Source organism: Leptonychotes weddellii, chromosome 5 (assembly GCF_054177405.1).
Source record: "Leptonychotes weddellii isolate Sample4059 chromosome 5, ASM5417740v2, whole genome shotgun sequence".
Lineage (NCBI taxonomy): Eukaryota > Metazoa > Chordata > Mammalia > Carnivora > Phocidae > Leptonychotes > Leptonychotes weddellii.
The window spans coordinates 156,369,099-156,382,936 of record NC_138373.1 but is presented as its reverse complement, the minus strand read 5'-3'; the positions used below and the strand labels follow the sequence as shown (position 1 = coordinate 156,382,936).

Here is a 13,838-nt window from a genome sequence, read left to right as displayed (position 1 = left end):
TGTGTGCGAGTAAGTTCCATGTGTCTGGACCCTGCCTAGAGTGGGTGGGGGGAGTGGTGGGGAGTAAGTGGAGGGCCAGTGTGAAGGGTCCTGTAGCCACACCAGGAGGTTGGTGTGGGAGCCCCTGAAGGATCCGGGACCAGGGGGAGCTCCATCCGATCTGGGTTTTGGAAGAATAGCCTGGCAGCTGTGGGATGACTCAGGTGGAATGAGTCACCAGTGGGTGGGGGCGAAGTGAGGCGAATGAATGAACGAATGAACTAAAGAGAGTAGATGAAGGAATGGGACCAGGTGGGGCTGGGATCCAGGGTTCTCTGCTCTAAAGGAGCAAGTTACCAGGGAGCAGCAGGACCTGGAGATCCAAGAGTGTCTAGGATGGCTCAGGGACTGGCACCAGGTGGAAGAGACCTGTGTTTATTTCACGGGGCACCAAATACACCATGTGCAAGACTGCTCAGAGGGCGATAGCACTGGACTCTGAGTCCCTGCAGAAAGTCAACAGGAACAAGCCAGGGTGACATTAACCTGCAGGGAGACCAAGTCCAGGAGGTTTTAATGATTCGAAGGAATCACTTCACTTTGACTCGCACTGCTGACCCTTTCCCGTACACAGTTTTATGCGTGATCAAAGTACCGTGGCCTACAACGACCCCGAGTCATGCAGGAGATGCCACAGACACGAATACACCAGCTGTGTTAAAAATGGACCCCTCGTCACCACGCGCCAAAACCTTCTAATGCCCCCTAATGTTGAATAATTAAATTGTGGCACCTTGAACTTGTGGTGGCCACGGGGAATCACCGCTGAATTCTCCAAATGGAAGGCAGCTGCACTTTGTCTGCCGCTTGCTATCACTCAGGATGCTTGTTTTCACTGAAGCAGTGGTGTTGAGGTGGATGATTCCCTGTGCTCTGTGCCTCACCCCCACCCCCCCGGCAGCAATTCCCAGGGAAACAGGTGCCTCGATGGAGCTGCTCTCCTCAGGACTGAGACCAAAGGGACGTGCAAGGCGCGTGCACCCACACTCAGGTGTGCCTCGTTTTTGCAAAACATGAGGAAATAACAGTATTAATTCTTTATCTATGATGTCCAAGAAGTATGTAAGCCAAAAGATGTACTATGGAGCAGGAATTTTAAAAATATACATGCACATGTATGTACACACACACACACACACACACCACAATATCATTTTCCCATGGCTGCGGCAACAAATTACTGCAAACCGAGGAGTAGCTGACACAGCAGATACGTATGCTCCCCCACAGCCAGGAATCGACGTGTCGGCAGCGTTAACTCCTTCCGGAGGCTCTGAGGGAGGATTCTTCCCGGGACTCTCCCAGCTTCTGGAGATTGCTGGCAATCTTTGGCTTGTGGGTGCGTCACTGACCTCTGTGTCCCTTTCCACATGGCCATACCCTTTGGGTCTGCATGTTGAGTCTCTCTCTCTCTTTTCTTCTATCATCACACCTGTCATTGGATTTAAGACCCACCATAAATCCGGGATGGGCTCACCCAGAGATCCCCCACTTGATCACATCTGCAAAGACCCTGTTTCCAAGTAAGGTCGCACTCATCGGTGCTTGGGATCAGGACTTAAACCTATCTTTTGGGGGGAGACTATTTAACTGCCTACACATAGATGATTAGTACCTTCTAACATTGAACTTTATTTCATTTACCGAACAGAGGCTGAGGGGATGTCGTTCTAGCCCCCTCGCCTCACCTCAGTCCCCCTGCCCTACTCCAACAAGACTTGGGAGCAGGTGCACAGGGGGTCCTGCTCACACCCTTCCCCTTCCCTTGCCTCCCCAGCCTCTAGTTCCTGGCTCTGATCACTTGGCCTCTCAGTGGCCAGAGCCCTGCCCGGAAGCAGGTGACCATGCCTGGGACTCCAGGTCAGACAGTCCCGGGATTATGCAGGATACACGCTTCAAACACGTGTTGTATGAAGGGAAGTCTGTGCCCTGGATGGTGGGGATCCAGGAGAAGCCTCAACTCTGGGAGACACGTTTGGGCTGAGGTTTGGAGAATAAAGTGGAGACTAAAGCAAGTCCATCTGTTGTAAGCCATGAACACAAGGTGGAGGCTGGTTTTGTAGAACAGTCCCAAGGTGAATCCTTTGGTAAATGAAAAGTTCCTTTTGTTAAGGAAATAATTGCCTTGTCTTTTGCTCCCCATCCCCCCATCCCAGGGATCAGGTGTTTTTTATCTTTGTATCCTCACCACCTTCCCCCCCCCGCCCCCGCCCCTGCCCCACCCAGCAGGGTCCTTCTACCTATCTTGCTAAGTGCTTATTGAGTTGAATTAGAAATACCATAAGCCACTTACTAGAAATAATTAAGGAATCATCGTTACTATGGTTTGGGGTAACAGGTATGGTGGTCATGTTTTTAAAAGCCCTCATCATTAGAAATGTATATGAAAAAAGTGTTTAAAGTATTTAAACATGAAATAACTTGATGTCTGGGATTTGCCTTAAAATATTCCTGCACTCTGCTCTCAAGATGGTGGAGAATAAGTCCTCATCCCTGAATAAGTCCCCGGCTGTGCATAATGTCTTCCTCCCAAAGAGGACAGAATGGACACAGGGACAGAGTGACTTCAAGTGGAGAAGCTTGACAGACGCACCTCACCTAGGTGATGACACTGACAATGATCAGCCCTGTGGATGGCAGGTGCCCCGACAGGAGGGGCTGGGAAGGGCACTTCCCTTCTGGGGTCATCCCAAACCCATAACCCAGTCTAACCATGAGAAAACCATCAGACAAATCCCAGTTGAGTGGCATCCTACAAATATCTGCCCAGTACTCCTCAAAACTGCCAAGGTCATCAAAAACAGGGAAAGTCTGAGAAACTGTCCCAGCCCAGAGGAGCTAAGGAGACATGACAACTGAATGTAACATGGGATCCTGGATGGGGTCCTGGGACAACAAGAGGATATTTGGTACAAACCAAGGGAGCCAGAATAAAGTACATGTTTTAGTTAACAAAGACATACCGATATGGGTTCATTAATTATAACAAGTGTACCAGACTAATACAAAATCTTAACAATGGAGAAACTGGGGGCCAAGTGTATGTGAACTCTGTCCTATCTTGACAACTCTTCTGTGAATCTAAAACAGTTCTAAAAAATAAAGTTTATTGAAAAAAATGTTCCTATAACATAAAGGAGCCAGGGGGAGGGGAGAGATAAAAGAAGACTGGCAAAAAGTTGGTAATTATTGAAGCTGGGTGATGGGTATGAGAGGTTTCATAGACTCTTTGCTGTACTTTAATGCATTTTTGAAAGTTCTACAATAGCAAGTTTTGAGAAAGTAAAGTCACAGATCCAGTATGATGGGGACAGCAGCATTGTGGATTTGTGCTAGTGTATCAAGAGCACAGGACAGGTGGTGACACTGTGAATTGACACCATGAATTCTGTAGTGACGGGAGTGGAGGATCATCCCAGGGATGCGACAGGTGTCTTCTTGGGAGAAGATAGCCCTGAGCTGGCCTGGCAGAGGGGCTGAGGATGAAGTGTGTGCGCACGCATGCGTGTATGTGTGTGTGTGTGAGCGTGCATGTGTGTGCATGTGTGCGTGCGTTTCGGGGGACAGTTACAGAGGTGTTCCTGACACATAACAGGTGTTGTACAAAATGTAATGTGATTATTCGGGGTCACGGTGACTGTCCCCACACTCCCTAAGGGCCATATTATACAAGCTCTGCTGCGCTCTACTTCTCCCTTGAGACCTCGCAAGTCACTCAAGAGTCACTCTCCGTCTCATACCACTTCTAGGAGGATAGTGAGCAGCCCCTAGGAGCCCATCTCTTTGGCATGAATGATGCTGGGAAGTGTGACAGGAGATGAGGCATTGTTGCCAACACCCAGACCCAGACGTCATCCAGGCAAGCAGAGTGCACCCAGGGACGGCGGCACCATATGCGAACTGGCCCGGGGGACAGTCCAGCTGTGGTCCAGGAAGTGACCCGAGGACAAGTGGACATGACCTCTAGCTGCTGGTGTCCCCAATGGAAGGAGCAAGGAGTCTGCGGTGGCAGCCAGCTCACACGAAGCCACTTTAGGTGACTCTCTCATAAACTCCTCTGGAGTCTTGCTGTGTCCACGGCTTGTCCACACGAGACTAACTGAATAAAGAATGCCTTCTTCAACTCTATTTGTAATGATAGCGCTATTTCCTGGGGACCTGATGTGTGGTGGTCCTTGTGCTGTTTATGTAATCAGATCATTTTGTCCTTACTGTCACTCCCATGAAGTACAGGGAATTACTTTCATTCTGTAGCAGAGAGAACTGAGGATCTGAGACACGAAGCAATGTGCCCAAGGCCACACAGTTCGTGAGTGGCAGGATCTGACCTTGAGCCTGCAAAACCCACAGAGCTTTTTTTTTTTAATGTGAAATTTAATATCATCAAATCATATTTCTTTGAAACGCAAACTGATCTTGTAAAATGTTAATGGTAGGATCTAGGTGGTGGGTACCCTGGCCTTCACTGTTGAATTCTTTCACCTCTGCTGTACGTTTGGAAATTTTCACGATAAAATATTGGTAACGAGAAAATGTAGCATGATTTCCAGGTGTTTTTTTTCACCTGAACGAACTTGAGGACCTTGATGGGACTTAGGAAAGCTAACCTCCTTGGGCTCTAGGTGACCGGGTGGTCACCACCTTAACACTGGTCCCTCCAGGACGCCAGGTGACCTAGGCCCTCCTGCCACCACGCTGCATTGCTCCTCTGAACATTAGTGTAGGTTCCCTTCATTCAAAACAGACACAGCTTTCCGGTAGAACATGACAACAAAGACCTTCTGGAACCTTCCCTCCAACTTTCTTCTGCTACCAAATCAGCAAAGAGAGTTTGGTCTAATGTCTGTGTGCCTTTGCCTTCTCATCCTGCTTATAAACTTGCTTTCTCCTTTAGTGACTCCCCTCGATTATTTTGTCCTAAGGCTGCAATTAAAAAGAGATCACTGTGGTCTGGGGCCCAGAGGCCCTGCTGGTTCCCATTAGCTGGGCCCCTAATGTAGCCGAAGCTGGGCCCTGGTAGTAATTACTTGGCAAGAATAATGGGACACTTATTGCTCCATCCGGTGCCCAACCCAGGGCATGATATCAAATATGCAAAGTTGGGCTCTTGTGCAATCTACATAACTGTCTCCCCAGTCTCTCACGGGTGGCTAAGAAAAGGAAATGCAGAGCGCACTGGTGTGGCCTGATTGACAGAGGCCATCGCTATCCTCCTCCTCCTCCTCATCACTTTGAACGATGAGTGCATTAAGATCGGGCACAGGTACGCAGCACTTGAAGATGCAGAGCCCTTCTGTGCTCCTCGTCTCCGGCGCCGCGGGCTGCCATCGAGGGCGGGGCGGCCGGGCAGGGATCACTGCCTCCACTTTGCAGGTGCAGAAACCGAGGCTAGGTGGATGGCGGTGGCCCGCGCTGCTGGCCCCTGCCAAGGTGAGGTCTGACTCGGCCTCTCTGGCTCTCTGAGTCACGCGGGGCAAGGGCCCGGCTCGCTCTCTTCCCCTCTGCTTTTCCTCCTGGCAGCTCCCTGCCCTCTGCGCTTTCCCTCTGCCCGCTCCCACGCCCCCCGCCCACCCTCAGGAAGGTTGATTGGCCAACGTGGGTCACATGTTCTCCCGAGAGCCAATCAAAGACAGGAGGCGTGGCTCTGTCCGCCAATGGCAGCTCCCACCCTAACCCCTATAAAGAGAGTGGGAAGGCCTTTTCCAGGGGTCCTTGCTTCTGTCTTCCTACTCTGCCCCACCCAGGAATCCTGGAGCAGGAGAAACCTCCCTCTCTGAGGGCGTGGGCCCCAACTGTCTGGCTCTTGCAGACTTGTCCCCCAAATTGCAGGCAGGAAACCAGAACCCCAAGTGGCCTTCTCACTTCCTGCCCATCACCCTGAGGCTTCCATTCCTGTGATCGGACCCCAGGTCCCCCCTTCCCTGCCAAGACCCCAATTCACTGGCGTTCAGAGCTTCTCAGATGGCTCCTTGGATTGTTCCCGTTCTTCCCCTTCCCACTACTTCAAGATGCCCAGGCCCCGCAGGTCTTGTGCCTGGCTGGCCCTGGCCTGGCTTTGACAGACCAATGCCCAGAATGAGTGACCTCAGAAACACAGGGAGTTCCCAAAGGCGGCTAGAGACTACATTCTGCAGTTGGAGTAGTGCTCATTTCAAAGACCAGAACACCAGCCACGTTGAAATCCCAAGGGTGACATCCCATGTGGGGTTGAGCTCTCAGCCAGTGCCAGGGTCCAGTCTGCTGAGGTGAGCTGGAACATGGGAGAAGAGAGGCTCTGAGCCACAAGTGGGGTCCCTGCCTAAGAAGAGGATAAACCCGGGGAGGATCCAGAGAAGAGGCATGTGTGGAAGCGAGGGGCCCTGGTGCTGAATCCCTGTGGGTCCCAGTGTGCTGCAGAGCTTGGGCTGGGGGTGTTGGGACACCCTATAAACCCAGTCTATCCACCTCTCTTCTGACCCAGGGCTTCACAGAGGGATGGAGTTTGGTACCTGATAAACTGAATTTGAACCCCGTGTCCCTGAAAAGCTGTGTGACTTGGGCAGTGGAGTTCCTCTCTCTGAGTCCTCTTTGCTCATCTTGAAATTGTGTCTGATCATGCACACCTTGCTGGGTTCTGGGAGCAATGAATGAAGCACCACAGGCCAAGTGCATGGGAACTCACTGCACCCTGGTGGTCTCTCCTTCCTGCTGAAGGGAATCGTTATTTCTCCCCGGTGATTTCTAGAAGGGACCAGGATCCCATACGGAATACTATCTTGCCTAGCAGGGCTGGACGTGGGGCATGGAGTGGGCTTGAACCACACTTGTCAGAGGGCAGCGTGGTATCAGAAACGACATGGGTGGAAAGCTATTCCTATACACGGGCCGGGTCCCACCCCAGAGCCTCCCAGGGGGCAGGAGGGTCTCTAAGAAGGTGTGAAGGGGCATTCCCAGGTGCTTTGCTAGAGGAAAGCCCCCTTCTTGAAAGACTCTCATGCACAGGCCATCAGGAGGATCACAAAACTGTTTATTTTCCCCCCTCTGATAAGAAAAGATGGATGCAGGGTGCAGAGAAAACCCAGCCACTCCCTTGCTGACCACACAGGGTCCACACACAAACCTAACAGGCTCTGTCTTTCTTTCCCGAAGAATTTTTCCTGCTTTAGCAGAACCATAATGCACCTTCTAAGTGCTCCCCGAGGCATCGCGTCATGCTGCTTCTGGGCAGAACTGGTCCTACCTGCTACTGGACAGCAACCGTGTCATTGGACATACAGCATCCAATTGGCAAAAAATGTACCAAATGTCAAATTTCATATGATCAGTGCAAGAACTGGTTTTCTCTTGGCATCTAGACTGGCTGCCCCCTGAAAAATGTCTTTCTTTCCTTGGTCCTTAGCAATGCTTAGCCCCCGGGCAGAGAAAGGGAGCAAACTTTAACCTTTGCGTTCAAAAATAAGCAAGGTTTTCAACAAACAGTTGAGTAATTGGACTCATTATTTAAATACCAAAATACATCAGATGAACTTATTCATCTGGCCCAGCTTAATACATGTTGGCCTAACACTAAAACAAATACATCAGTTTAAGAAATGTCACGAGGGATAGGCATGGTTGGTGTGGCAATGACTTGGCCTGGGGGCACAGACATGCTGCGCCATGGACAGGCCCTCAGAACCAGTACTCAGAGACAAAGATGTGCACGTTGACCACGTTTCGGTGGGACACCACACCCCCGACCACGTAGTTCATCTCCAGCTTCAGGACGGCATGGAATGGGCCCACAATGGGCCGCACCTGACGCACGACACCTGGAGAGAAACAGAAGGCGTCTTAGACCCCCTCAAGTCCCATGCTGAGCCACATAAAGTTTGAGTCCCCTGCCTAGCATCCACCTCCCAGTGGTCACCCCTGGGCTCTGCCTCCACCTCCAGGGGACAAATGACAGTGAGCTCACTCTGGCCATCTACCCGACAGAGGATTTGAAAGAGCCTAGAAGCAGGCCTGGTGTGGAGTGGATGCCCAATAGACGCTTGTCCCCCTCCTTCCTACCCACCGTGCCCAGTTCTGACCCTGGGGAAGAAGCAAAGCAGATGTGATCCTGTCTCCTGTGATACTGAAGATCACAGCGGGGTCCCGGAAACCCTTTATCCAAGCAGAGCTGTCTCCACGGGACATGCCCCTGGACCCCTCGCTGTCCATGCCTCTGTGGAGGGTGATACCTGAGCTCACCAGTGTTGCTGGTAACCGATGAGCAAGAGGCAGCTCTGCCAACAGAGCCTCAGAGCAGGTCCAGCCTGAGCAGCGGAGCTTGGCCAGGGCCATCAGCAGGAGGACAGGTGGTGGAGGGACCACACAAAGGCCATGACTGGTGGCCTCCTCCGCCGGGGCTCAGAGTACAGGGCACAGACAAAGCTCAGCTCGGAAGAGGGAACAACTCGAGGCAGATTTGCAGGGGAGCAGGACTGGGGGGAAAGAGTGGATTCCATAACTCTCTCCAAACCCGTGCCTGGCCATCTCCCTGTCTCCAGGCCAGGCTTTGCTAGCCCAGCCTTGCCTCCACAGGACACCCAGAGGCTCAGAGCGAACTCTCCTGCCCTCTCGGATGAGATGGATGGGGCTAGGGTGGGCGTTACCCTGGCCGGACTGTGGAGACAGTGCTGCCCTTTCTGGGCCTCGGCTTTTTCAGTGAACAAATGATACCATGTGACCCTGTGTTTCTGCAGCGCACGATCCAGATGACCCAGCACAGCAACTGCCCAAAGGATGAGCTGCGGGTGTGCAGGGCTGCCTCCCCGCCAGACTGAGGGCTCAGCCTTCACCTCCACCTGCATCCATACATTCCTCCATAGGCCCCCGGAGCCGTTCTCAGTGATACAGAGAAAATAACAGAATCCTGGTTTCAAAGCCCGCGAAGGATCTAAGTTAAGTGCCGTGTTCCAATAGAAGTCCAGCAGAGGAGAATGGAGGAGACGGAGTCTGACGGAGTCAGGGAAGGCTTCTTGGAGGAGGGGCTCCCCCCTGCCGAGGAAGCAACACAAGCAAAGTCTGCAGGTTGATGGATTCCCGGTGCTTGCGGCCGACCAGGTGCCACCAAAAGCTGTTGACATTTAGGGATGAATGACGTCCGACGTCCTTTCTCCGTCCCGCCTGCTCTGATATCAGGACCTGCCCCGAGGGGTGGCTCTCCCGCTGGACTGTACAATTTCCGTGGCTGATTTTAAGCCGCGGAGGCGAGGTCACTGAGGGCGGGGGTGGGAAGCGTGGACCGGCGCCCCTCAGCCGGCCGTCGAGGGGCACCACAGCAGCGTGCGGGCAGGGGGCAAGCTCGGGCCCGGCGGCTCCACAACCACGTGCTGAGAAATCGCCGCTGATTCTTTGCTGCTCCACACTGCTGACTCCCTGCCACAGACCTGGGACCCAAGCACGGGGCAGTGTCGTCGGGCCCCGGGGGCCGCCCCTGCCCGCGTCAAAGGCTCGGGGGGCACTGAAGGCTGGCGAAGGCCTTCTGCAGTGGCGCCAAGTTCATGCTCAGAAGGGGAATTTCGGCGTGCCATCCCCCCTTTCAGTCTCTGGGCTTATGTCTCAAAAGTGAAATGCCCAGCAGCCGGGGTGGAATTCCAGGCTATTCTAAGTAAACAAGGGCTTTCGCTCTGATGGAGAGAGATTCTGCAGGCTGTCAGCACCCTTTCTCTGGCCCTGCCCGACGGTGACATTGTAGCTTTGTCCCGGGTGAATGCCCGTGAACATCTTCAGCTCGCTGCTAAAGACGCGGGCTTGTCAGCAGCCCTCCGTTTGCCAGTGGCCCCTGACGACCCGGCCGCTCCCGCCCACGAACCCCCCCCACAGAATCTGGGCCGGGTCGGTGGGGGCTCCCCAGTGGGCCCCCCTCCATGTCAGCTTCTCCTCTCCCCAGGCCTGAGGCCCACGGTGCTGCCCACCAGACTCAGTGGTCCGGGTTACCTCCTGACTTCACCCACCCTTGGGGCAGAAGTTACTACTCTGCTTCCAGTGCTCAGAGAAGTTTCCGGGTCTTCAAGGAAGAGGTGAGAGGCTGGGGAAGCCTGAGAACTATTTTGGGACAGAGGAGCAGTGGAGTGGAGAGTACATTTCTTTTTTTTTTTTTTTTAAGAGTTTATTTATTTGACAGAGAGCAGGAGAGACAGCGAGAGAGAGAGCACAAGCAGGGGGAGCAGCAGAAGCAGAGGGAGAAGCAGACTCCCCACTGAGCAGGGAGCCCGATGTGGGACTCGATCCCAGGACCCCGGGATCATGACCTGAGCTGAAGGCAGACGCTCAACGACTGAGCCACCCAGGCACCCCTGGAGAGTACATTTCTGCAAACTACGATCGGATATGTATTTATTTCTATTTCTCATTATTCTCTTTATATAGCATATAATTAATGTGATATAGATTATAAATAATTTAAATTATGTTATTATTATAATGCCAATGTATAACTAGATACTATGAAATATGTAAATATACTTATTTAAATATATATTAAAATCTTATATGTAAATATGAATATAAAAATGTATAATTATATATTTTAAATGTATGTAAACTTTTATATATATATTTTAAATGTATGTAAACTTTTATATATATTTATATATATAAATGTGTTTATATAATTTATGAATATTGTATAAAAATATAAAATGTGCTTATACATTTATATGTAAAATATAAATATTATAAAATTATTATACACACACATTTGAATAGCATGAACGGTTTAGAGCCACAGAAGTTTCTGGGCATTGTGTATGTGTGCCAAGCACTGTGCTAAGTAAGTACATAAAGGCAATGTTGGGCTGTCCTCGTGGCTCAGCATGGGGACAGGGAAGAGCAGTATGACCCCAGAAGAGTTTGTTAACCTTCCTGCATTTTAATTTGCTCTTCTGTGAAATGGGGATTAAAAATAGCAACCTTCAAAATCAGAAACAAAACAAGCACGAGGACATCCTCCTCCTTCACCCTCAGAAATGACTACTGGACAGCAAAAAAAGCATTTTGCAATTCCAAATTAAATGTGATCTGATTTTCAAAGTATGGCTGAATTCTTGGATGATGGAAAAACAGAGCAAGTGTTGAGTATTTTTACGGGATTGATTTTAAAATTGTACTAAAAGGAAAGCCCCGAATGTGTAGAAAGCGTTTGCATCTAAATCCATCATGTTGGGCACTTTTCGAGGTTTGGTCTCTGCCATGCGATGGCTCATTGTTTGGCTGCAGCTGAGTGTTGAGACAAAAGAGGCATGGAAGGAAGCCAGGGGCTGCATTAGTGAAAGGGGAACTGGGAAGGGCCAGGGGGGAGGTGGGCCTGACTTCTGATGCAGGTCACACTCAGAGCCGAGATTTCTGCAGGGTATTTGCATTTAACAAGAAAAATGACTAAGGCAGGACAAATATGCGTGCTGCAAGTGTGAAACAAGAAATCATGAGTGCACATAGCAAAGCTCAGAAGTGTGTCCCCTGCCTGCCCCCCTGCTCCCCCCCCAACCTCACCAGAAGGAGCTTCTCTACCCCTTCCCTCTGACCTGAAGTCAGCACTGAATCCCCACCTCTAACCATAATCCCAGCTAACCCAGGGCTCCCTTTCCAGGCCACACCCATTCTGTGGACCTGACCACTACTTCTTCTGCTTAGTCACACTTCCCCTGGAGCTCTGGTTTGGGTGAACATGTTCCCTCCTTTCCCAGGATAGTCTGAGCTTGAGTTCCACCTCTTAGTCCTCCCTTTGACCAAGCCCAGGCTTTCTCCTGATATCACTTCTTTCTTTACAGCTTTCCTACCCATCCATCCACCAATCCATCCATCCACCCAATCATCTATCCACTCATCAATCCATCTACCCACCCATCCATCCATTTATCCATCCACCCACCCACCTATCCATCCATACATCCATCCATCCACCTACCTACCTATCCATCCATCCATCCATCCATCCATCCATCCACCTACCGAGCTATCCATCCATCCATCCACCCACCCATCTATACATCTACTACCCACCTATCTATCCATCCAGCCATCCATCCACCCATCCATCCATCCATCCACCTACCGAGATATCCATCCATCCATCCATCCACCCATCCATCCATTAGAGGACATTCTACACAGGGCAGGTTTAATGAAGATTCTACAGACATTTAAATTGGATTTTGAAGAATAATTATGAACCTAGGAAGCAGGAAGGACTTGGGCAAATCCCAAAAGTATGATGGTTCAGGCCAGTTCTCAGAACAGTGTCAATCCTGGGAAGAGAAAGGCAGATGAGGCTGAGGAGGTGTTCACAGCCTGCTCCCAGGACCTCACACCTCGTCAGTCTCACAGAACCAGGAGTCTAGGTCTGCAGTCTCCTGGCTTCTTCCCCACCATGGATTCTAGACCAGTGTTCATTCAGAACCACTACCAACCTTCCTACAGCAGGGAAACAGGGGAGGGAGGAAGAGAGACACGTGTTGCCCATCTGTGGCACCACAGAGATCGAAAAGTCTCCCCCGGCGGCCCAACTCTCCCCTCAACTTGATTCTACAGATATGATATTGGCATTTGTTGTGTGCTAGGCATTGGGGACCAGCTGGACCGCTTAGGTCCTCTTTCATGAAGCCTCCCCAGCCCTGGGGTACCTGATACCTCATCCCCCTCAGCTCTAACGCTGCACCTGCCCATGGCTGGGAAGCGACAGTTGGCTCCCCCTTCGAGGGGCAACATCTGCAACTCATGCATCCCACTGTCCCCAGCACAGAGCACCATCATGATGACTGAGTGGGATAAGGCAGAGGAAGAAAGAAGGCAAGAGGAAAGAAGGGACAGGAGTCCTTGAGGCCCCCCACAATCTAGGAAGGAAGACAAAACTCTGTCCTGTAGGAAAGAGGAGCCACGGAAGACTCTGAAGGACACTAGTTAATGACCAGTCTAGCAGCAAAATACAAGCCCAAGGGAGAGGTGCATTTCCATCAAGCCTGACGTGTCCATCTGACCTGCTGGGGTGTTTACCTCCTCAGCTTTCCAGAGCCCCAGAAATAAAAAAACAAAAAACAAAAAACAAAAAACCACCATGGTGCCGAGTTCAACTGTGTTAATCTTCCAAATCCTCGTCCTTGGCATTTCTGCTTCGGGTCTCAGACGCTGCTAGTATTCCTTGGCGTGTCGACGTGTCTGTGCCTCTTAAAGATATAATTAAGCCTTTTTTTTCCCTTTGAAAAATGTAGGCCCCTCGGGCACTTCACCTTCACGTCTCGTCTCTGCTCTGTAAATTGCAGCTGATGTGCTGGGATCCAGGAGCCCGACATGAAGCACAAAGGTCCAACGGGGATCTTGGTCATCCCGTGGGGTCTGTGGTCGGTCCTCCTGGCCCTTGAAGCCACCCCCCAGTGTCTGCTGCTTGGCGTGGCACCCAAGTGTCCGTCTGTTGTTTGGAAGGATGGAAAACAGCCGTGGAGCTCTCTGCACGGGTCTTGTCTCTGACACGAGACGCTGATCTATAAAGAGACCCGTGATCACAGACTTGGGTTCCGGCTCTGGCTCCACAGGGACCAGAGGTGTGACCTTGTGCAAGTCACCATGCGTTCTCAAGGTCAGCCTTCAACCCAGAAGTCCTGTGATTCTAAATGACAAAGTATAATGGCGTGAACGGGGTTGTCAGAGAGGATTTTAACAAGCCAGGTGATGCATCAAGAGACTTCGTGTTGATCTCATGTCAGTGGAAATTAACCGTGCTTTTAAGAGAGATCCGGCTTAGGAAAGACAGAGGTAAGAAAGTCACGTGCCGGCATAATAAAAAGAGGGAGAAGCTATCC

At 51.1% G+C, this 13,838-nt stretch overlaps 1 protein-coding gene across 1 annotated transcript in view; it reads right to left on the bottom strand.

The window, feature by feature from the left end:
- Positions 1-7,024: 7,024 nt before the first annotated feature.
- FBLN1 (fibulin 1) overlaps positions 7,025-13,838 on the bottom strand; it is a 78,090-nt gene continuing 71,276 nt past the window's right edge. The window contains exon 17 of the mRNA XM_081822648.1: positions 7,025-7,829. Within this exon, the coding sequence (XP_081678774.1) occupies positions 7,690-7,829 (140 nt within the window). The 3' untranslated portion in view covers positions 7,025-7,689. The remainder of the gene's footprint in view (positions 7,830-13,838) is intronic.